This window comes from Synchiropus splendidus, chromosome 9, assembly GCF_027744825.2.
Source record: "Synchiropus splendidus isolate RoL2022-P1 chromosome 9, RoL_Sspl_1.0, whole genome shotgun sequence".
Taxonomy (NCBI): domain Eukaryota; kingdom Metazoa; phylum Chordata; class Actinopteri; order Syngnathiformes; family Callionymidae; genus Synchiropus; species Synchiropus splendidus.
In genome coordinates this window covers 23,042,238-23,067,539 of record NC_071342.1, presented here as the reverse complement: position 1 = coordinate 23,067,539, position 25,302 = coordinate 23,042,238, and the positions used below count along the sequence as shown (strand labels likewise).

General features: G+C 46.1%; 2 protein-coding genes across 3 annotated transcripts; both read left to right on the top strand.

Moving 5' to 3' along the window:
- The first annotated feature begins 488 nt into the window (after nt 1-488).
- On the top strand, nt 489-12,441 carry pitx3 (paired-like homeodomain 3). 2 transcript variants are annotated; one of them, XM_053875111.1, is made up of 4 exons: nt 489-655; nt 5,321-5,438; nt 9,218-9,423; nt 11,352-12,441. In XM_053875111.1, the coding sequence occupies exons 2-4, from the start codon at nt 5,330-5,332 to the stop codon at nt 11,919-11,921; spliced, it is 885 nt and encodes a 294-aa protein (XP_053731086.1). In that variant the 5' UTR covers nt 489-655; nt 5,321-5,329; the 3' UTR covers nt 11,922-12,441. The 2 variants fall into 2 exon arrangements, with proteins under 2 accessions (XP_053731086.1, XP_053731087.1); XM_053875112.1 differs by having other exon boundaries at nt 5,291-5,438.
- Nucleotides 12,442-18,129: 5,688 nt separating this feature from the next.
- On the top strand, nt 18,130-23,780 carry LOC128765015 (inactive pancreatic lipase-related protein 1-like). The gene is made up of 13 exons (XM_053875387.1): nt 18,130-18,214; nt 18,276-18,330; nt 18,807-18,958; nt 19,026-19,142; nt 19,197-19,331; nt 19,407-19,515; nt 19,590-19,709; nt 19,776-19,892; nt 21,641-21,759; nt 22,308-22,437; nt 23,098-23,212; nt 23,406-23,570; nt 23,649-23,780. The coding sequence occupies exons 2-13, from the start codon at nt 18,276-18,278 to the stop codon at nt 23,716-23,718; spliced, it is 1,404 nt and encodes a 467-aa protein (XP_053731362.1). The 5' UTR covers nt 18,130-18,214; the 3' UTR covers nt 23,719-23,780.
- The last annotated feature ends 1,522 nt before the right edge of the window (nt 23,781-25,302 follow it).

Below are 25,302 nucleotides of genomic sequence, written 5' to 3'. Positions count from 1 at the left end.
TCGCAGCTGAGCTCACTCCGACGCTTTTGTCTATTTATTGTTATTTTCACAATGGTCACTATTTCTGCTTGTGTTCAGCTCATTTATCTGGAAGCCCGAATCCACCCAGAAAAAAAATCAAATGACAAAATTAAATTGAGGGAAAGTGTTGTGATTATGAGATGCCAGATGATTCAAAGTGACAAAAATGGAAGAAAAAAACTTCTACTATTGAGAGCTGAAATTACATATAAAAGCTACACAATTGTAAATTATAGGAGGGAAGTGTTGGCCATAGGAATGCTTTTATTTACAACACTATAGCACACGCACGCTCACGCACACGCACACAGAGCGGTCAGGGGTTGGACCTGTCACACATCATATTTAGCATGAAGTCAGCACCGGCCCCCTCCTCCTCCTCCACCCCTCCCCTCACTCCTCCTCCCTCCTCCTCCCCGGTATACGGTGCGTGGGGATGAGCTTCACCCCTGCACAGCCCTCATGTCTGACACAGAGAACACAGGAACCTGGACACACTGTGACTTGTGAGACTTTCTGACTGCGGAACTTTTCGTCCATGTCACCGGGAGAGCCGCGGCCAGGACAGCAGGACAGAGCCGCCACCCGCCTCACCTCTGCTGCGGACACTCACTCAACTTAAAGGGGATTTGAGGTGGGTCTCCATCCGCTCCGTGTTCGCGTGTTCCCGTGCGTCACTGTGCGTGTGTGTGTTTTCTACATGACTGCTTTGATCTCTTGAGAGTTCGGACACAACCCTGTTGAAATAGTTTTGTGAGAATAAACAATTGACGAACTTCTCCACAAACACACGAAACAAAAATATTTAAACAATAAATAAAGCAAATCTAAATACGCCAGGAAGCAAAAGACACATTAACTGCGACCGCGGACTTAAAAAAAAAAAAAAAAAAAAAAAAGATGGATGGAACCGTTTAGAACAAAAAATCATGTCGTGTGTATCCAGAAAATAAATTAAAATTGTGATGACACTTTAAAATATACTTTAAAAACGCGAAATTTAAACGGATTCACAATATCCCACGTATAAAAAAAATAGCAGATATCAAAGAACCAGTCGCTCGCCTTTAAACAAGCGCCATCTCAGTCAACAAGTCTTGAATGGTCAGGAATCATTCGAATGGATGGAAAGTTCGGAACATCAGTTGGACCTCGTAAAAGTAAAAACGTTTCTATAGAGGATATGTTCTTCATGCGACGCTTGAGCTCTTAAACTTGCACTTTTTTGAGGCATCAGAGAAAGGCGACCCACGGAACCGGCGGTCCACTAGGCCTCGCTTTCCCCCCGCGCTCCCTCCCTCGCCCCCCCCTCCTCGCTCTCTGTCATTGTTTGGCCCCGGGAGCTGGGAGAATGTTTGGGAGGTCAAAAATATTTGGAGATGTGGGGAAAATTGATAGGCGGCAGGTGGCTGGCGACACACACACACACACTCGCACACACACACTCGCACACACTGCCACACACACAATACTTAGATCTTGTGCCTTACAAAAACATCTCTAAATAATCTCATATATAAAACATCTGTAAAAATAATAATAATAATAATAATAATAATAATAATAACATTTTTAAAATGTACTTTAATAAAACTCTAATTAAAATGTCTATGTACTTTCAAGGCTAATTAATTTGCGACCTCTCTTTTTCAGAAGTGCTTTTGATTTTTATTTCGGGATGAACGAATGGACAAATGGATGGAAATTATTTTTAACCAAATTGTATGGTGTTTTCGTAGTGGAATAATTCGACGTTTTAATCAATTACATATTTTGTTAATGTGTCGATAACTGAGCAACGCGAGATAATTAAACTATAATGCAATAATGCAAAATAAACTAAGTTTATTAGACTCAAATTTGGAATATTTAATCCTTCTTTGTCGGTCGGAGAGAAATTAGAAAGATAATTTATATCTGACCAAACATTGAAAATACAAAGAGAACCACAGGCCGCAAAAACAAGGCGGAATGAACCAACAACCACGACTGGGCGGTCATTGTGGAACCGCAGCGACTTTATTAACCGTTTTTTTTCCTCATTTTGTGTTTTTAGTATCGCATATTAAAAAAAGTTTCTTTTTTTAATATGCGATTTTTTACTTTTTCAAAAGATGAGTCTGATCAGCAGTTTAGCGGACAATAAATCACTTTAGAATGATATTTATAGTCTTTTTTTTATGTATTATTCCTGTTATTTGTTAAAATTGTGATTAATCTGGACTTTTAAAGACTCGAGGAGCTGCGTCGGATTTGGACTGACGAAGTGAGGACGTGTCCGTGTCCGCAGGTCCATCACGGTCTCAGTCATATGCAAATGTGTGTTCCGAGTCAGAAATTAACATCTCCAAACACTGGAGTGGAATTCCATCTGCCGCCGGAGCTCTAATAAGTCCTCCGACAGCAAAGTGACACACATCTTAATCAAGTCTTAATCCCCAGAATTAATTCTTGCCGCGTTTATGAATAATTCCTGCTGGATGCTGCGTCCGTGCAAATGTGGGCGCCAGATGGATCCACGCACACAGCGCTGCGGACATTTTTGGGGGATTCCATTTAGATTTTTCTTCTTTTTTATTACGACGAGATTTTATGTTTTAATGAAGAGAAAATGGGAGAGAAAGAATGAGAGAGAGAGGAAGAAAGAGAGAGGGAGATTATGCTAATGCAGGCGCGCACACTCCACACACTTCACTGAAATAAATTAAATCGTCTCAGTTCGTGTCTATGTGGGTCCCAAGAGGTCCTGTTGGGCCAGGCTCAGTTTGGTAGCAATGATCTGTGAGCTGCAAACACTGACACAAGAAGACAAACTGCGAACTATTCCTATCAAGAGAGGAAGGAGAAATAGGAAGCAGGCGTCCAATATCGTTTTAATCCGATAAACAGGTGTGAAGAATCTGAGGGTGGAATATCAGTCTGAAGCTAAAGGAAAGTTGTCATCGTGGCTACAGCAGCCGGAAGGGTTCAAAGGTCAAGATGCTGTCGGCTTGGAGCAAGCAGAACCCGGCTGTGGAGACATCCACGGATATGGCACATTTTGGGTTGAAATCAAAATGGCTCCTGGTAGAGCGGCTTGGACGGGCTGACCTCACAGCACCGCCACTGTCGGGTCCCTCACAAGTCCAGTTGGATTTCAGTCACTGTTGGACCTTACCGCAGAGACAGCTGCGACCTCTGCGCAGGATCTGAGCCACAGTCTCAGTGATGAAGTTCAGAAACGAGTCAGCACGTCATGTGAACTCTTGATCTGGAACATGAAGAGAAGTAAGACTGCTCAGACACTCCTGACTTGAGCAAATTGACAAAAAACAAATGTCCAGAGCCTTTGTCAGAGTCAAACCTCTTGTGTGTGGGTCTCATCGGACCTCACAAAAGGAACAGAAACACAACATTGTCAAGGCGACATCACATCAACTAGAGGTCAGACGGACAGTTTGAACTCCATCAGCTTCCAAGCACAACAAACTCACATTGTCATTCCCAACAAATGTTCCGATCACAGCTGACAGGTTAATTCATCCTGTTGACTGCAGACAGAAGAGTGGTTTCTGGTCATGGTAATAAGGCTCGGGCTTGTGTGACACTTCAGACATCACCATCCAGATGAAGCCTGCCTTCTGGCTCAGCTTTTTTCTCCTAGCGTCGATGCACTGCCTCTCCAGGCCAGGACCACAGACCCATATCCTCCCACTCTTGGTCCCGTCCTCCAGAGAGTGAAAACAGATGTAGAAAAGTTCAATAACCGCGGCAGGGTGGACCGATTGTGATGAGGGACATGAGAGCTTCCTGTTGGGTTTTTGATGAGTCATCTCATCTTACAAAATCTGATGAGTAAAAGACGAGTCAGATCTGAACTGCACAGATTGAGGCCTGTATTGACTTCTTTTGTGGGTCATGGAAACCTGGCCTCTGTTGTTGGAGTGCATGTGTGTGTGTTCAAAGGAGAATCACATTAAGCGATGATGGTGACAACCAGTAGCTGAGGCTGTTGTTTGAAGCCATGCCATGTTGTGATGCCCCCCCACGGGCTTTAGATAACTTGGTCACATGGTCAGGGACACAAAAGGGCTGCTGGCTCTGTGGTGGTCAGGGATGAGGGCATGGACACGGCCCAAACACACTGCAGCCCAGACCTGCAGGCCGCTGAGGCTGCAGCTTTCACTTCCTGGTGTTGTGAGACCCAGTGTGTGTTGTTGAACCACAAAACAACGCACGAGACAAACTCTCTCCCGTGGAACACAAATGAAAAAGTGTTTGTCTGGCGAACACGTGAACGGCTCTCTGGCACATGATGATCTAACAGTAACGTGTTCATCACCCATCACAGACAATTCGTATGTTTTGGTTTATTAAGGTGTTGTTTGTCATCAACCATTCTAAGCACCAACCTCAATTCTTCATTAAATACTTTGTTTAAAAATTTTACAATGTTTAAATCTGCAGTTCAGACGGTCGTTTTATCCATAAAAATGTCTCTTGTTAGGTGACAGCAGTGACGAAGAAGGAAAAATTAAACATTTCATACAACAGTAAAATCTCTTTGAATAATCGAAAATTAAATGAGAAATTATGTGCGAAGGTCGAAATTGAGTCTCATAATTTACAAAGCACGGTGATCGCTCATAAAACCTTTTATTTGATGTATTAATGTTTCATTACTGGACTAAATTGTTAATGTGAAACGAGATGAGATCGAAACGGATAAATAACAGTTGGTATATTTAACTAGTAAAACCTGCCGCCGCGGTCCTGAACGCGCGCGCCAGTGGAAACATCATAAATCACGTCATCATTTAGAGGCCGTGAAGCATCCGAACCTCTTCAGAACCGCTTCTGAGGGCGCTAACTGCTCACACATAAATAAACCGGAGTGTGTGGGTGTGTGTGTGTGTGTGTGTGTGTGGTCCAGAAATAGAGCGGAATGAAGGCCGCTCTCGTTATCGGTGCGCGCGGGTCGGTACTGTCCTGGATCAGGTTCGAAGTGAAGCAAATATCGAATATGAAATATTAGAGTTTTAAGTAGCTGATGTGCAATTTTGCATTGAAACCAAAATCAATGTGGAATTAAAGATGATTTCATAACGAGCTTTATTCATTTAAAAAAAACAACCTATATACATATTGTTTTTTTTTTTTTTTTTAATGAATAACCGTATATCAAAAACGAGATGACATTAAATGTCAATCCAATACATTAATTCTGGCTCGGCGTGTTTGACTGGAGGAGTGTTGACGTCTGTGTGTGTGTGTCTTCGCACTGCTTCAGGTTAGGGCTGACGTTTGTGTCCGTCCTCAGAACCGGGTCATGGACTTCAACCTCCTCACGGACGCTGAGGCCCGCAGCCCCCCGCTGTCGCTCTCTGACTCCGGGACCCCGCAGCACGACCCGGGCTGTAAAGGCCAGGACACCAGCGGTACGATACACTCACGCAAGCACACACAAGTAGGTTGAGGACAGAGGACGCCACCTTAAATAATTCATATTCATTTGAAGACGGGACAGGGACGGAAGACTATTTCACAAAAGAACAATAAATAATAAGTGTATGTAATATTCGAATATTGGCAATCACACACATTTAACTTGGAAAGTTTGATAAAGGGGTATATAAAGGAGAGTACATTTATTATTATTATTATTGTCTTAACTCGCAATTGTAAATGTCTTTTTGACACATATTTGATAGAACACAATGCAACACAGTGATAACAATTATAATAACATTATTACAACTACCACCACCACCACTACCACTACTACTACTACTACTACTATTACTACTACTAATAATAATAATAGTCATAATACTCATAATACTATTGCCCATAATAGTAATACTAATAAAGGTTTAATGTAATAATATAGACATACGCATACTTATTTTTTTCTCTATTTAAAGGATGGAAAAGCCCAAGTAAATGTGTTCAGCAGGCTGCCTTAAAACGAATAAACGTTCTCTTATATTTGTATTTATTTTATCTGTCTCAACTACTAGTTAGTTAGCTAATATGTGACATTTAATTATTTACTTAGGTATTTTGGAACATGAACAGTCCACTGTAATCCTGCCGCGATCTAACGTCAGAAACAGAACTCCGAACCTTTGGATTTTTTTTATTTTATTTATATTTTCATTCCGTCTGCGATGACAATGAAAGATGCTCAGGACGGGCCACTCAGCTGCTGCTTTGAATAAGAGCAACGTACATGAGCTGTTAAGGCCATGTGACGTCACCGTCGGAAACAGAGCGGACAAGATTGGTTCCCAAGAAAACCTCGCCGTTGACTTTTGAGGGCAACTCAGCGCTCTCCAACTCCAGTGTTTAGTGACGCCATTGTGGATCTTCGGTCTCCTCAGTCAAGTCACAAATCATCCGTGTGACGACCAGCAGACTGTTTATGTGTTTGCAACGTGATCCAGCAGCTTCAGCGTGTGCGTGTGCCACATTCAGCTCCACAAACTTCCACATGAAGAGAGAAAGCTTTACGGCCAGCCGCAGCTCAAACTGGCTGATACTCATTGGAGTAAGTGTCTTTGTCGAGTCAATTCAGTGCCTGAGTTTGAAGATTTATTTCAATCTCAACTAGTCAGTTGACGTCGAATTCAATTGTCATTGAATACACCATAAGTATCATTGTCATCAATTTTAGACGTCTAAAAAGAGGTCATTGTGGAGCAGTTCTTAATATTTCTGTCCCTTATTCCCCTCCTTATTTTTCCATGTAGTGACTGTTTGTTGCTTGTTTTGTTTTACAGTACTGCTTTTCTGTAGTACCTAGGGCTGTGACTTTAACTCATTCATTTTCGGAATGATGAAGTGATGCAAATGCCAGATTATTTGCAAATAAACTTTCTTGCTGGGAACATTTTTCAGTCAACAAATTACAGGTGCACCATATTATACAATATGATGGGACAACCAAAACATCTGAGACTAAAAAAGATGGGTGGAAAGTTTTATCCAAAAATATGTCTGTATAAAATAAAATAAAATAAAATGTTCACTGTATTTTTAAACAACTCTCGACCATTGAAGATGCATCAGTTGGTTGTAGATATATCCTTTATGTGATGATGTACGTTGCATTCATTTGCTCCTATCCTTTAAAGTCTCAGCATTTCCTCCTCTGATTACTGGGACGCACATTTGCCTCTGTCAGGTTCTACCATATTGAAGGTCCAAAGTCGTGTTGTCTCTCAAAAAATGGATCTCCACCAAAGATTTGAAGCCCTGATGCTGCAGGGTGAGGTCACATGAAGCTTAGGGAGAGTGGTTTGTTGCCGGTCACTCAGACCTTTAGAAGATTCAACATCAAGTGGAAGGGAATTTAGCACTGTGTGGACCAATTGTTTACATTATGAACCAGAGCGGCTTATGGGACCTCTTGCAGACCTGAGGCTCGTGGTCCAGATCAGAGCTAGTGATGATCTACTCGGAGGCCACAGCCTCTTGATCAGTCGAGCTTCACGCTGAAACATCTCTGTCGTGACTCAGCGAGCTCGATCGGGCGCTGAATTTATTCGCCACAGGACTCGCCCTTTCTGCCAGAGCTCATGAGGCTCTCTGGAACAAACATCTGATGTTGGACAGTTTGGAGGCTCTACGTGGGCCCAGGGATGTGATTAAGCTAAAACGCTGATTGAGTGACCCGGGGAGGCCCGGTCTTGTCGGCACTTTATCAGTCAGATTGCTGCCATTGTTGGTCGCTGTGCCCTTTCCTCTATTGTGTTGTAGACTTTGGCCTTAAGTGACAGCTTACCAGTGTCAGTTTACTGCCAGATAACAGCCTCAGCCTCCCTTATTGGTTTTGCCGGTGGCCTGCGGAGCCTCTTTTTAAAGCCTGCTGATCATTTCCAAGTGCTCCAGGAGAGCTAAGCCCTCGCCAAACAGAACCCAACCTGCCCCGTCACAAAGGCCTGATCCGCTGGATTAGCTGGCCGACTCATTTCACTTCTTTCTGTGAGGTCTTCAGAGTCTGGAGTCAAAGCTGGCAGCTGGGAGACACATCGATGTGTGGTCTTTGTTCAGGGCAACTCTCTAAATGTGCTGCCGTCTTTTCCCGGCTTGCTGTCCTGCCTGAGGGATGGAGAGGCGTTTGATCTGGCGGTTCTCTGGATCCAGCTCATGGATCTATGTGTTGAGTTGAAGAAGGGAGAAGGGAAGAGTTCAGAAGTGCTTTAGGACAGTAGTTCTGAACCTTTCTGATCTCGGGGTCCACCTTTCCCAGAACAAATGGACCCAGAGCCCATTCAAGTAATAGAACTGATTCATTACTCCTGATTTCATTTGTGATCAACCACCATATTTAATCTACTCACACGTAAACAAACCAAAACCTTGTGACATGATGACATGAAACAATGAGATAATTGTGAAGATAGTTATTTGTCGTTGAAAAATCCAACTAGCGGCAGAATCACGTACAAGTCATGTTCATCATCAAAAAAAGAAAAAAAAATACACTTGATGCAAACTTTTGGGAATATCTAAATATCATAAAATAAAAATATTATACTTTATTTAAACTCCAAAGAAGATATAGGTGAAGGGTAAATAAAAGTATCGCCATAAAATGTTCCAATAAATTTTCAAAACTGCTTCAACAGGTGCTTTCAAGAACAGTTTTTACTGTTGGGGGCAACATCACTTTCTTCGTCATTGTTTCTTTTCAAGAACTTCTCCATAGTTGGTAACTATCACAGATCTGCAGGTGTCAATTCAAGTCAATTCAGTGACTCACTACTGCCACCATAGGTGGCTCATGGATTAAAACTCGCAGCCCAAATGTGTGGCACTCGCGGCCCAACCATGGGCCCCGGCCTGTACCATTGCTGCACAACAAAGATGGCATACGCATCGTGGAGGTCATGTGACTCCAGTCGCTGCACAAGGACAGGAGTTCACACGCTATAACTAGCACTGACTTGGCAGCGGGTTCCACCGCAGACATACATCCTAAACTATGAAGCTAACATGAGCTCACTGCAACTGGATGTTGCCACGTTGTTGTAGTTTATGTCTCAAGAGATTCCAGATGCTCGTGTGACGGGACTGACCAAGAGGTCAAAGATGCTTGTGTGTGAATGTTGGTTCAAGAGATGCTCCTCCATGTCAAACCTACAACCTCCTCACACTTCACTTAGCATAGCCACCAGTGTAGCTCACTGACGTCGTCCGTCTTCTGCCGTAGACACAGAGAAGTCCCACCAGAACCAGCTGGAGGAGTCCGGCGGAGACGACGGCTCTCTGAAGAAGAAGCAGCGAAGGCAGAGAACCCACTTCACCAGCCAGCAGCTGCAGGAGCTGGAGGCCACCTTCCAGAGGAACCGCTACCCAGACATGAGCACCAGGGAGGAGATCGCCGTGTGGACCAATCTGACGGAGGCACGAGTCCGGGTGAGCGCCACACTCTGACCCCTCACAAGTGACATGCTGTTAGTGAGGCAAGGGTTTGTGATGAGCCTGTCATCATCCGTGTGTGTTTGTGTGGAGCAGCGGCGGCAGCAGCACTGGTGTCAGAGGCTCCGCGAGCCGCCTGAGCTGTGATGGATCAGATTCCTGTTGGCTGGTTGAAAGGTCACATATTCCACACTCCTGGTCGTTATTTTGAAAGCACAACAAACCCACAGGGTTGCGTGGACGCTGGTGTCGCCGCTCGTACCGAGCAGATTCCCCAAATGCCTCACCTGTCAGCTGGCTCATGTCAGGCAGCGGATGTGAATCAGCTCTCAGGAGGAGCCACCCTCATAACATACGCCAACATCTCTGGAGGATCTGCTGGGACGCGCATGTGACAGTGAAATGTCCATCTATATATATATATATATATATATAGTAAAGTGAAGTGAAGTGTAAAAAAACAACAACAATAAAATAAAAACAACAAAAATAAGCATCCAAACTATATATCCCTTCCCTGTCCCTTCACCTAGGTCAGCTGAGAGTGAAGTTTCCCATCTTTAGACACCACACATCAAACAGTTTAGGGACTCACAAGTTAATAATTAAACAAAGATGGACGTCTGGTTCATACCATTAGAAAAATATGAACATATCCAGAGTAATTTCACAGTCAATACAGATTGAACTCAGAGCAAGTTGGGAGGTTCTCCTGTTGGACGACAGAGAAGGCTTCTGACCAACAGGGGGAGCCCACCCAGCTGAGCCAGAGAGCCGTCACCCGTCCGTCCTTCTGTCAGTTAAACCTTCATTAATCTTTAATCCCATCCTGGAATACGGAGAGCAGCAGACGACAGATGTGCTCTGACATTTCTGCCTCTGACTCTCCTCAAACAAGTCTTAACAAGCTCGGTTTCATGTCCTCATTCTCTTCAGGTGAAGGAGCACACAGAGCGAGACGAGGGATCAGGACCTGTCTGTTACCTCATTAATGTTCCATATTAACAGCCAAACCTCTCAAACAGAGCAGAAGACTTCACTGTCTGATACTTTGCTGAGGTCCTGTGTGGCCTTTGGTACTAGATGCTGGCAGTGATGTCCACTGTTCCCTTCTCAGTCTATGTATGGAAGAAGGTTCATACTTGCTTCCACTGAAAATGATGACCGACTGTTAGGCCTGCGCGATAAATCATTTAAAAAAATCACGTTTTCGATTCACTGTTGTGTCTGATTTAATTATCTATTCATTTCAATTTGCATTTAATTTACAAACCGAGTGGATTTCCGTAACAAATCTACTGTCTTTTGTGAGTTTTACGCTCTCAAGCGGCGCTGAAAGCCACTCCTGTTCGTGGCTTTACCTCCAGCCAATGACGAAGCGCCTTGTAGTGACATGTTTCACTCGTGACGTGAACGCGGTAGTGACTGGATTGCTCGACGACAGGATAGAAACTGAAGGAATATGGATGACAAACCGGGAAATAGTTACGAGAATCAGCCCACCAAACAGTCTCAAAACAAACCTGTTCCGAGTGCAGAGAGTTTTCTGGGCTCATGAAATTCTCTATCAGCACCTCAAACGTCATATGTTTGGTCCTGCAACCTTGTTTTGTCGTGGTTTATGTGTGCAATAAACTTCATATTTCATGAGGGGAAAAAATGTGGCAGAGAATCGTAATATCGATTCTTAGCTAAGAAATGGTGAATCATATTTTCCCCTGAATCGTGCAGGCCTACCGACTGTCATCATGGGATGAGAGAGGTCAAACGTGGCGGCCCTCTTCAGGGCACCTGAATTCTCACTTGAAGGGACACAGACAATCTACTAACAGTTCACATGACTGTAGTTTCATAAACAAACTGGGACAAACAGAGCGTTGGGGTGATATCTGCCTGTGTGCTCATCACTCTCTCCTTCCTCTCAGGTGTGGTTCAAAAACCGTCGGGCCAAGTGGAGGAAGCGCGAGAGGAACCAGCAGGCGGAGCTGTGCAAGAACGGCTTCGGTGCCCAGTTTAATGGACTCATGCAGCCGTACGACGACATGTACACGGGCTACTCCTACAACAACTGGGCCACCAAGAGCCTGGCCAGCAGCCCGCTCTCCGCCAAGAGCTTTCCCTTCTTCAACTCCATGAACGTCAGCCCACTGTCGTCCCAGCCCATGTTCTCCCCGCCAAACTCCATCCCCTCCATGAACATGGCCTCCAGCATGGTGCCCTCGGCAGTGGCCGGCGTTCCCACCACCGGCCTAAACAATCTGGGGAACCTCAACAACCTCAACAGCCCAACGGCGCTCAACTCGGTGGCGGTGACGGCAGCTGCCTGCCCCTACGCCCCCTCAGCTGGGCCCTACATGTACAGAGACACCTGCAACTCCAGCCTGGCCAGCCTGCGACTCAAGGCCAAGCAGCACACCAACTTCACCTACCCGGCGGTCCAGAATCCCGTGTCCAACCTGAGCCCGTGCCAGTACGCCGTGGACCGGCCGGTATGAAGGTCCAGCCCATGCTTCTCTTCACCCATCGCTCTGCCACAGGGAGTGTGGACTTGGTGCCACACACAGACAGAACCCAAAAGACTTGAGGGCGGTTCCTGAGACTTTGTCTGAACTGAGCGACCATAGACTCCGGAAGACCTGCATGTTTAGAGTAACCATAGCGACCCTGGAGGATGGCGGCGAGGATGTACATATGGACCTTCACTGTTTTGTATGTGACAAATGAAACACGGAGGACTTCGGACGAGGTCAGCATATTCTCCTCGCCCTCCTGGAACCTCACACCGTGTTGTGAATTCCACTTCCTTTGAGAGGTCGGAGGTCAGAGGTGAGTTTAGGGAAGCAGCAGGGGGCGGAGCCAGAGAGTGAAAACAATCTCACGCGACAGTTTGACCAGAACTCTGAAAAGCCATGACGTGTGTCGCTTGTGTCGGGAGTCCGCCGTGTAAACTTCATGTACGAGTGCAGTTGTTATAACAAAGCAAGCTTTTCTGGTGTAGCCTGCCTGTCTCATTAAAGAGCCGATTAAAGGATCCGTTTTTATGAACTTCACCGCCGTCGCTCGTCTCTTTCCTTTCCCCCTGTGTCGCCGCAGAAGCAGCTGTGGGCGGCTGAAGAGGGAAATATAGACGCTCTGCGATCAGGCTGACCTCCAGGCCGGCTGGCTATATCCTGTGACACGGCAGGAATCCGCAGCGGGGCCAGGATTATGTAAGAGCTGAAGGTGTCCCAGTGGAGCTGCAAACCAGGGGTTAGCAGCCCATAAGCCCCTGAAAACCTGCAACTGTTTACAGATACGGCTGCTCCCTGGCCTGCGCTCTGGCTTCTGTCTGCGCCGCGTGCACTGGTGAGTTAGCAGCAAGGATGAGTTGGACCTGATCCTCTGAGCTTCATGAGGTTACTGACAGTGCTGAGCAGGTACCGTGGTTAATCTTCCTGAATGATGCTGTTCAACGACCAATCCCTGGTGGTGCTGAAGGAAGAGTGAGGAGCACGACTCAGGAGCTGCACCCAACTATACTGCTTGAGAGGAAACTCATCAACTCTGTACAGAAGAGGATTGGGGCCAGTGAAGAAGAACACAAAGATGTGGCAGACTTCAAAGTCAGAATTCTGCGATTAAAGTTCTCACTTTAAAATAAAGTCAGAATTCGGCAATTAAAGTTACAATTATGCAATTAAAGTTGTCGCTTTAAAATAAAGTCAGAATGCTGAGATTGAAATCAGAATTCTCACGTTAAATTGAGTAAGGTTAGAAGTAACTTTAATCTCAAACCAGAATACAGCGATAAAAGTCAGAAATCAGAATTCTGCCATTAAAGTCAGAATTCTGAGATTAAAGTGAGTATCACTTTAAAGTAAAGTCAGAATACTGAGATTGAAGACAGAATTCTCACTTTAAAGTCAGAATTCTGAGATTAAAGTTGTAATTCTCACTTTAAAATCAAAATTCACTTTAAAGTAAAGTCAGAATTCTGAGATTAAAGTTCTCACTTTAAAGTAAAGTCAGAATGCTGAGATTGAAATCAGTTCAATCACTTTAGATTGAGGTGAGAAGTAACTTTAATCTCAAATCAGAATTCTGTGATTAAAGTCAGAATTCTGAGATTAATCCTCTTCCATAACTCTGAGATTCCCCACAAGAGGGTGTTTTATTCTCGTCGGCCTTCACTGTTGTGGAGGTCAACTTCAGTCACAGGCTGACGGGATTAAACTGGATGATCAACTTTCAAGTCGTGATGCAGCTTCACTTTTGTTGAATGTAACTGAGATGGTAAGAAACAGGTTGTGATATGTCGGCGATGGAAGTCTGGGGCGAGCAGCTCCCAGAGGAGCAGACCTGATGTGGACTGAAGTGGAGCGGTCACACTGTCGACTCTCCTCCAGGCTCACGATCGATGCCCGTCCTGCAGGGAGTCCAGACCGAGTCTTCTAACGATGACCTCAGAGAGAACCCGCCAACGCTGAGGAGGAAGGGCTGCAGACGCCGGCGGATTATAACAGACACCGGGTTTGAAACATAACTTCCAGAGGACTCAGGGAGATGATGAAATACAACTTCGGTGGAAGAGCAATTTGCAAATCAGAACCATGTCATTAACGTGTTTAGTCCATGGAAAAAACTCATGAAACATCAGGAAGTTTTCTAATAAATCATTCACAGGCAGCTCATTCATATGCACACACACACATGTTTGTCACACCACATTTGTGGGGACATTTCACTGCCATAACCCTCACCCCAAATCTAACCATCCAAAACACGTGGTTCACCTGAAGCAGCACTCTGAACCAAACTCAAGCCTGATTATAATGACCCTGTTGATTTGAAGTTTCCATCCTCAAATTGAGGCTTAACCTTGTGGGGTCCAACCACAAGGAGGTGTTCTTCCCAAAATTGGTCCTCACTAGGAGAGATACGCTTCAACACACACGCACAAACATCATTAATATTCATCAATAAAGGCACCTTGGGCAACTTGAAGGCATCATGATCTCGGCTTGAGATCCAGAGAACAGTCAGACTCAGACGGTAGCTCCATTAAACACTGGTTCAAATGAGGTGTGAAGTCTCCGTGTATCTGCAGTCAAGTCAGTGGAATTACTCAGGTGTAATGCCACAAAGCCATCAGTAGGTGGTGCCAGACACGCAGTCGGCCAATGAAATTCGACTGGCCCTTCCCTAATAACCAGGACCCCACATCGATCGTGGACGTGGGTCAGGAGCAAAGACCAGTGGGAGCGAGTTGTTCTCTAAGTGTTTTCAGATGCTGAGTGGATCACTTGCTGCTCTTCTTCTCGCCACCTGTGTGGAGTGATGGAGCCACTTAAGGCAGGGGTTCTGAACCTTTCTGATCTCGGAGCCAACTTTCCCCAGAACAAATGGACCAAGGGGCCCATTCAAGTAATAGAACTGATTCATTACTCGAGATTTCATTTGTGGTCAATAACCATAATTAAACTACTAACACGCAAACAAACCAAAACCTTGTGAAATGAGATGAAACCATGTGATCATCGCAAAGATATTTGTCATGGAAAAGTCCAACCATATTCTTCACATTTACTAGAGAAAGAAAAGAACAAAAGCAAACTTGGAAATACTGAATAAAATTTGGAATAAAATAAACATAATGAAAACATGTCAAAATATTATAAAATAAAAAATCCATATTCTAAACTCCAAAGAAGATATAAGTAAAGACTAAATGAAAGTATTGCCATAACATGTTCAAAACTGCTTCAACACGAAGAAATCATCGTTCAGTCTGACTAAGGAAAATTCGAACTTCACACCGTCGGACTAAGCTGCACGCCCTAACTTAGTCGGACTAACGTAAGAATTTGGTTTTCTGATGCCGATATGTAGAGATGCCCACTGACGAATGATTCTCCACTTGCTGTTTTCTGAGTCAGTGGGAGGAAGCAGGTCGTGCTGCAAACCTGATCTCACTGCAGACAAGGTCCTGTCTCACTCAAACTTCGGTGCATCCGGTTACAGCCCCGGATCCTTCCAGCTCTAACAGGAAGGGCTAGTGAGGTGCGCGTGGGGAGGAGTCCTGGGTCTGGCCTAGGAGTCCAGCAGAGGACCCGACCTCCTGAGGTCTGCTGCCGGGCGAGGTGAAATGACTTGTAATTACTGCAGAGACACAAAGAGTCTCCTCACTGTTTGTTCCGGGTGGAGGATTAGCGGAATTAGAAGAGGCTGCCAGTTATTAACTTAACGCAGTGGCACGTCTGACGAGCTGTTTGTTCAGAGTCACATCCATCTGCAATTAATGTGGGAGACGAAGCTTTGTCAGTTAAATGAACCATCTTATTGGATTTTGTCTCGACTGCCATTCGTGAGTGGTGTTTTTGGAAACCCATATTCCACTGAAGTTTCAGCACTTTTACAAAGCTCACTTCATCATCGTCGTCGTCTTTGCGGCCGAGATGAGTCACAGCTCGATGAAATCTCGGGTCCGCTGGTACAGGTCACGTTGACCTCATGGTCCACTCACAACCAATGTATTACTCCAGCAGGGGGCAGAAGAGTCACATATTGTAAGACAGCCATCTCATGGGGGTTGGATGAGAAGGTATGTGGAGTCTTCTGCTCAAGATGTCTCCTTCAAGTCCAGGTGAGGTGTAAAGTCCTGATGTACAATAGACCAGGTGACCTGTCTTGACCAGACCTCATGAAAGAGAGCTGGTCTGAGCTGCTGGCTCTCGCGGTGGAAGCCTCCTGGTCAGAGAGTCTGCTTCTCATGAGGCAGTCCTGGCTTTCCAGGGCTGGAGCTGCAGGTCCATGCAGCCTGTGGTCCCTCTCCAGTGACCAGTCACGTCGGCGTGGCCAGTCACTTGCAGCATGTTGAGTGGGTTCCCTCAGGTATCAGAAACAACGGTGAAGTGACAGATTGCTTCACAACCTTGGTCACAAGTAGCGTACTAGACAGTACTATACACTGTACTGCTCGACCGCGACACAGTGTACTGCACTGATCAATACGCACTTGGCTACATGAGAGCTTCTGCTTGGACTGCAGTCCTGCTAACACCTCACACCCGAGAGTTTGAGAGTTCAGAGCTCAACATGGTGCTGTGTAGGCAGCACAAGTCTGAGGTTGACAATGACTGAGGTCCAACCGTGGGTGAGAGAACCAGCTGTTTTACCTAACCAAGACAAGAGTTACGGAGCGAAACAGAGCTTGTGAAACACACAGATATATGCACTGTAACACACTTGTACCACTATCTTTGTGGGGTCATTTCACTGCCATGACCCTTTCCCCAGCCTCTCCCCCCAAACCTAACCATCCCGAACACATGGCTCACCTGAACCAGGACTCTGGACCAAACTGGAACCCAGTTATTATGAAAAACTTTTTTTTTTTTAAACTTGAAATTGAAATTACAAAACAAAAATAGCCAATGTGCAAATAACTACAATTTTGAAACTGGGCCTAATTTTACAACATAAATTATGTGATTTCAATAGAAAAAAAAAGATGAAAAGTAACACAGTCTGGGCTCTAATATAATCTCCACTAAGACTGAAGACTGGTCCCCATTGACTCTCAAAGATTGGAGTCTTCAGCTGTAATTAATTTAATCTTCATTTTTTTCAATAATAATTGGAGACACTATTTGGCAGGCTGTCCCCAATCTACTGGTGTGTATTGTGGAAAATGTCCCCAATTTTGGGTTAAACGTGGACACACACACTCTCTCTCTCTCACACGCACACGCACACACACACACACGCACACGCACACACACACACTGACACTCTCTCTTTCTAATTGGCTGATGTTGACACTGGGGGCTCACCGGCCTGTTTTCACTTGGGATTAGGTCTAGTCCGGCTCCTCTGCTCACTGACTGGATCATCTGCTCCAGATTACAGACCTGCTAGTTTCAACAGAACATGACGAAGAGCGTCGTGTTGGCTGCATCAGGAGAATGAGAGGCAATAAACTCGTGGACAACCTGAGTCAAAGAGGAAAAGCACATGAGATAAAAGAAGTAGATCCGTCTCTCTTGGATGGATGGAAGTCGTCATCGCTAGAGAAGCGAGTCAGAGTGATGGTCAGAGTCATCGGTCCATGGCTGCCACCTACCGACCGAGTAGAGGATGACGGCAAACGGAGACGGATTCAGTCTCTTCAGGAGTCTCTTCACCTCTCACACCTCATAAACACAGACGAGGGACGACGAAAACTTAAGTATGAAGGAGTGTCTCTGGAGGCTTTGGTCATGAGTCCCAGCCTCAGATGGATGAAGAAGAAGCTGATCACCTTCTGTGAATGAGAGATTAAGACTGTAGACTGAGGCAGCTGCAGCACAGTACCACGTGTTGATGGAGGAGGTGATGATGGAGTTTAGGGTGGAGGAGAATATTCAGCCTTCACCAGCTGCCGGTGGACACAGGAGGTTCGTCTGTCCTGGGCCTTTTTCAAGAGCTGTTGGTCTTCACCCAGGAGAACAAGGAGATAATCTGATGGAGGAACGTCACATGATCCACACCTGTGTGGAGGTTCAAGGTCAATGAGCATCTAGATGAAATGAATCATGTGAGAAAGCAGCACACACTAATACTCTTTACTTATTAAATGGCCCTGGATGTCATTCTCAAACATCTGACCTGGTAAAGGCTGCTGGGCTTATGTGATCCAGATAACAGTTCAGAGAGTTTGTTCAAGTTCCTACGCAGAGGTCCAGCACCTGCAGAGTTCCCAGCGCCTCAGGGTCCATCTGACTATTTAGGTGAGCAGGTTTCTCCAGCTGGCCCAGTCTCCAGTCTCAAGGTGAGTCCAGTCTCCGTCCTGCTTCCATGTCCACTCTGCTCACAGTGATCCTGATCCACAGATGTCGTTCGCGTGGACTTTGGGTCTCCTCTGTCTGGCCTTCGCTGCAGCTCACGGTGAGTCTGGATCAGAGTGTCTGTGCTTGAGCTGTGATCAAATCCTAGACTCGCTCTTCATATTCATTGAGGAATTCCTCCCAAACATGAACAAATCTACTAGTTTTACTTCAGAAATAACAAATAGATAAAATCAATCAGCCTTAGATTCTATCATATTTGTACATTTGGAAACAAAATTAACACTAGAATGATACAATAGGACAATATTTTCATGTAAAAACTCCATAAAGACCATCCTCATGCTGAGATCTTTATTTTGGTCCAGTCTAAGAGGAGAACTGCGAATGGTAGTTGCTCACTTGATGTCTGCCTCTTGTTTTTACATCAGTATGGACCTCAAAAAGCCTGGTGTAGTCCACTTCTTGCACATGAAGTTAAGATGGAGGACCGTTGTCTTGTTCGTCTCAGCACAACAAGCTTCCTAAATGGAGAGGGTGTGTGTTGTGGGTGTGAAGATGTCTGTGTGTCTGCAGCCTTGGAGGTCTGCTACGAGGAGCTGGGCTGCTTCGATAACCTTCCTCCATGGGGTGGCACCGACCTGCGACCCTCCACCCTTCTGCCCTGGAAACCTGAAGAGATCAACACGCGCTTCCTCCTCTTCACGCAGAAGAACCGCTACTACCAGGCATGTGGATCCTGCTACTGACCCGCTTGGTCGACTGAGTTTGTCCTGACCCCCTTGTTGAACCTAGGAGATCAAGAAGACCAACATCCAGGCCTCCAACTACAGCGGCCTGAGGAAGACTCGCTTCATCATCCCGGGTCACCTGGAGAGTGGAGATGAAGACTGGCCTCAGGACATGTGCAAGGTACTGGGAGTCATGTGACATCCACACGGATGCTGACCTCTGGCTGCCGTCCAGGAGATGCTGTCCAAGGAGAACGTCAACTGCATTGCTGTGGAGTGGAAGAAGGGTGTGAGCACCAACTACGCTCAGGCGGTGAACAATGGCAGAGTCCTGGCTGCCCAGGTGGAGTCCATGCTGACCTTCATCATGGTGAGTCCGACAGTCCAACAAGTTCTTACCGAGTAGATGTTCCCAAGCAACTGTGGGCTCCTTGTCTGTCACCAGGTCACCTACAAGCAGACCGCTGAGAAGTTCCACATCATCGGTCACGGCGTTGGGGCGCACGTGGCCGGGGACGTCGGGAGCAGGGTCCAGGGTTTGGCTCAGATCACAGGTACAGGTTCATGTCTTCAGTCAGTGAGTCTCTGTGACGTTGAAAATCCTTCACCCAAGACTTCTGCTTCTCAGGACTGGACCCGCTGGAGCCGTACTTCAGTGGCGCCGACGCCGCTGTGCGTCTGGACACCAGTGACGCCACCTTCGTGGACGTCATCCACACGGACGGGCTTCCCTTCAACTCCAAACTTGGTTGGTCTTCATCACGTTGAAACATTTGACCCCACGTGACTCTCACCAGACTTGTGGCGCTCTCAGGGTTGGGCATGTCTCAGCCCATGGGACACGTGGACTTCTACCCCAACGGAGGGGAGCTGATGCCTGGATGCTCCAAGAATAAGGGAAAACCCACAGACCTTGATGCCATCTGGCTTGGTGAGAGATTCTTGTGTTGTTGTTGTTTACCTGAGCTTACAGTCAGAGAGGTTCTCCTTTTGAATGTTCTTAGCTCCAGAGAAGAACCATCAAAGCTTCAGCCTCAGGGAAATGACTTGTTCAAACTTGCACCAGAGCCTTGTGTTACATTTAGCACAGGACAACGGATGTATGTCCCAATGTGTGTAGGTTTTTCCCATCCTTTATTGGAGTTCCTGCAACACTGTCACATATCACTCGTCTGCAGGCTCATCCTTGCTACTCTTATTTAACACGTTCAACTTTCTTCAACAGCAAATACAATTACAATTGCAGCATTTTACAAAAATAATACAGGATGTTACAAAAATAATTGACAGGGGAAGAGATACTTGTACTACTTGTGAGTCCCACACTTGACATCAGCGTCCCTGCGGCATCTATAATCTATAGATAACCCGCGCTTGCCTTCACCACTCTCCCAGAGGAGCCCCTGGTGGACCCGATGGAGCCGCGTGTGAAGGAGTCCACACATAGTTTTCCTGCAGCTGCGACTGATCTGAGCAAATATTTTCTCAGAGCGACGACGACGACGGCCTCTGTTGAAAGCTGCCGCCTCATAGAAGGCTGGAGCGGCAGGCGCGGTGCCACATGCCGGTCTGAGGGAGGGGGCGCAGGGTGTCTGCTCCTCTGATCCGTCTGACCAGAGCGGGATGGTGGCGACATCATCACATAGCTGGGGGTCCTGGTGCTAATGCTAGCTCGCCTCAGCTGGTCATTTGTGGCCAGAAGACCTGAGCACCACATCATTAAAAAAAACATTTTTTTGAATTCGACATATTCGAGAAAATATACAACCAAAATAAAGAATGCAATAAGTAATGGAAGTTAAAAAACTATACTGGGATATGCTATACTATATACTATACACTATACTTCAGACCTGCAGCTTATACAACAGCACGGCTAATATATAGATTTTTACAGGCTGAAATAAGAGGCCTTTGTATTTACCCTTAAAGGACTCAAAATGAGCTGTTTTCGCCCACGGGTCCACAGCTCCGTTAACAGAGTCGATCTCCTGGACGTATGGAATCCAGAAGAAGCCGCTGAGACCAGCAGTGGTGTCTGAACTTTGGGGACGCGGGCGAAAAGAGCTAATTTTGAGGGCTTTAATGTGAATACAAGATGTGAGACGCTGTCTCGAGACAAAGTGCGTTCGGCTCAAAAGTCTGACGTGAACACAAGTGAGTCGGGTTTTGGCCGCTGACTTGATCCCAGCTGGAGAGCTGCACCTTGTCTATTGTGAGAGCAGCGTGGATCAATCAAGACGCTTTGTATTACGCAGCTTGTTTCCACTATTTCCTCACTCTCCATGCCAGTTTTGAAAAGGGTTCTTAAGGCGGTGCACCACTGACCTGTGCACAGCGCAGACAGCACCGCTGCACCCGCGGCTTATAGACCGCTGCGGCTTGTGTATAAACAAGATCTATTTTCCTTCTGGTGCAGCTAGTATTCTGGAGCGCTCTATAAATTACAGTAAATTAATGGAAAAGATTTAAAAATAATAACAAATAAAAATGTTAGGAGCATGTGAGAATGTAAGAAAATAACCAATATTTTCTGTGTATTTTTTCAGTTTTCTTAGATTATTTTGAGCGACTTGAAGTAGGTGATGAACTGACGGATGGAGACATTGAATGAAGTTGAACATTAAGAGACATAGGTCACGTCCTGATCATCTCACCTCTCCATCTTGTGACTGTCAGGAACAAAGAAGTTTGATTTCTGCAACCACCAGCGAGCCTACCAGTTCTACAGCGAGGCCATGGTCACGCCCAGAGGCTTTGAGGCGTTTCCCTGTGTGGATGCTGAGACCTTCGCTGAGGTGAGTCTGCCATGAACCTGAGTGACTGGTGATGTCCCTCAGCCTCAGTCAGGAGCATGTGTGAAGCTTCAGCCTTCGCTTGTGAGCGAAAAAGCACCATATCTTTGCCATCACTTTCCTCTCTTCGAGAACTAAAGGTGTTTGACAGTTGGACCAGATAATACACGAGGGTCTGTGAGAGTGCCACCTGTTGCTGCTGCCTGACACTGATACGTCTGTGAACGATTCTGCTGCTTTCTGAAGGCGAGATGGCATTTTTCTGGTGGATGTCAGTGGAGGGAGGGTGAGAGGGGAGGGGCGCTTATCTGCAGCTGTCAGCGCTGAAGTCACTTTATCCCGCTTCAGAGCCACATCCTGATCAAAGCAGAACAGAGGTCACCGCACATGACCTCGTGTAGCTGAGGAGGGTCGACGACGCTCGAACATAGCTGTGCCAAGATGTCAACACACACGCTCATACATGTACACACACACACACACGGCACCTCAGAAATGCATTCAGCAGATGTGACTGTTGTGTCACCTGACCACGTCCTTCTCGTCCACAGGGGAAGTGCTTCCCGTGCACCGAGGGCCAGTGTCCTCACATGGGCCTCCACACCGCCAAGCTCATGCAGAACACTGACATGTTGGACAGAAAGTACTTCTTGACGACAGGAAACTCCATGCCCTTCAGTCGTGAGTATCAGGAGTCACTTGGCCGGTGGGTTTCTCTAAAACACTATTGTCATGAGCCCTTCAAGTGCCAAAATCGCGACACACCACAGCGTGGCATTTAAACAGGCCAAGCAGCAAATATGGGGCTGGGTGTAGTGACTACGTTACACCAGCAGATGGCAGACACCTGTAACTTCAATCTGAGCAACATTTGTTTGTGTTTCTATCAACGAGTCGAAGGAGGTTGTACAACACTAGTAGCGTAACAGAGAATGAGAGAGCAAAGTTGGCTGACTCAAGAGTCTGAACATCTGTCAACGTTACATAATTCACTAGACCGCCGCCTGCTGGCGCAAAAGACTTCCCCCCAAAAAAATGAGATTAGTGAATTTACTCCCATCTCAAATGTCCAACAGATGATTATTATTAGTTACACCATTTTCAAGGTGCAATCTTTTGAAATAGTGATATCAAAGCGAGATATTTCGTTAATTTGTTTATATATATTATTATTATTATTATTATTAATATTGGCAATGAAGCTGATCCTGATTCATTGAAAAACCTCTGGTGCCTTAAGGGTTAAGACAGATAACTCTGTCACTGAGGTCAGGGTGTGTCGCCCTGGTCTTTATGAGGGCTTGGCTAATATCTGTCTGAGGGCTGGATCTATGTTTCAAGGTTACAGCTACAAGGTGAAGGTGACTCTGGATGGTCCCAGCTGGCCCAACCCTGGCTACATGTACGTGGCTCTGGCCGATGGTGAGGAGGTGACCAAAGAGTTCCAGCTCCATGTGTACGTGAGCATTCTTCTTGAGGGACTTTGTTCTTCGGGTCGACTTTTTCCACCGCGTTGTTACGAGTCTGGAGGCTCAAGTGTGGCAGGTCTGTTGCCACTTGCTGGAGTCTCATGGATGTTTGGGTGTCAAATAGCACGTAGATATGGTGAGGCGAAGTTCTCGTGTTTGCTCAGCTGTGCTTCTCTGCAGCGGAACTCTGAGTGCGGGAAAAACCTACGAGGTTCTGATAAACGCTGAGGTGGATGTAGGCTCGGTGACAGAGGTGAAGTTCAGGTGGAACAACCACATTGTCAACATCCTCAAGCCTAAATATGGAGCGTCCAAGGTGGAGGTGCTCAGAGGAGACAACAAGATGTAAGAACGTTGTGATGTCTGTGGTCTCTGTGAGGCCTCAGGAACCTTCCTCTGACCTCTCTGTGTCTGCTCCTGCAGCTCTGTCTTCTGTGGGACTGGTAACGTGGTGGAGAACGAGGTCCAGTCTGTCCTGCCCTGCTCGACATAGTTTTAAAAAAAGACCTTCTTTCAAACATGTTTTGTGCTGGAAAACAGGACAGAAGTTGCAGGACCTTGTGTTTGATGTCACTGACTTCTTCACAACTGATTCACACAAGGGCCACAGTGGGTGCTGGTTTCTGTTTTGCACGACAGACTGAGAGCATCTCATTACAGTCCTCTGACACCTGGTGAAACTGCTGGGTTGGAACAAGCACGTGCGCCACCTGTGGCCCATTTGTTGATCCGTTTCATCTCTCTGGTCTGTGACGTCAGAAAACAGCAGAAAAACGATTCACCAGCAGGGGGCAGCAGAGCGCTTAAACAGCCAAAAGGAATTGTCCTCCAATTCTTTTTTATTTTATTTTTTCTCTCTGAAGAAACTGAGAAAACAAAATCAGTTCCGTGCAGCTCTCACCCTCTCTCAGCTCACAGCACAGACTCTATATATGAGAAAAATAAATACTACACCACACAAACCAAAGCACATGCAAGATATAAATATATAATACATACAAAATATGAACTCATACAATTAAAGTATATGAAATAACACAACATTCCATGCAACTTGGTGCGCATGCGCAGCAAGTTAGCGTGCTCAACAGACCTCCACAACTCACTGAAACACTCACAACTTGACGCTAACAAATCTCGCAGACGCACCCAAACAATAACAGACAACTGCAATAACGCTAGACACCAACAAATCCGCATTTTCACAACATTTTACAATGTTCATACTCCGTGACACATACACACACACTCCGCTCTCAGCTCACTGTAGACTGAGGTGAAAAACGGAGATGACGTCATTGTCAATCAGGAAAACAGAGTCAAAGTAAGTTTTACAACATAAAATAATTTTGGTGACAAATCAAAACAGTATTTTCCACCTGCTACACTTGGAGGTCAGCAGATGAAAAGTCCAGGCCAGACGGTGGTCAAATTGGACTTCAGGAAGTCAGGTCACCAGGAGCTGAGGGCCCGACTTGATAAAGTCATGGAGCGAAAAGCAAAAGCTGAAGATCCAGACAAAGCTCTCTGACCATCATGACATGCAGTCGCTCACTGACGGATTCTGCTGTACCAACATGAAGTCACATGATGGACACCTCAACCTCCTTAATCTCCTGCGTCCGAGTTGGTAATGGCCCCTCATGTCACAGCCGGAGCACGGATCACAGCGGCTCTGGGTAAATATGACTGAGGCAGTCGACAGACACACGAACCCCCGACATCCGTCGGTGACATGTTGTGAGATCTCAGCAGCCGAGACGCTGAGTCTCTTCCTTACTGGTGTGTGAAGTCCTGAAGGCTCCTCATTGTTCAGAGCAGAGAACACACCCTGTAATCAGGCGGCGAGATGTGGCCCCTGAAAGACGAGCTGCCACTTCACAGACTTCAGCGAGCCATCACACGACTGCATTAATGCTATTAATAAAGGAGACGAGGGGCGGGAGGAAGGAGGGGGTTGGAGGGTGGGGGGTCTTTGTCTCAGTCAAACGACGATTGATGTAATTACGCGTGTTTGTTAAGCAAGTCTGGTGACGGCTGGTCGTGTCTGCTGATCTCTGATCCAGCAGCTGGGATG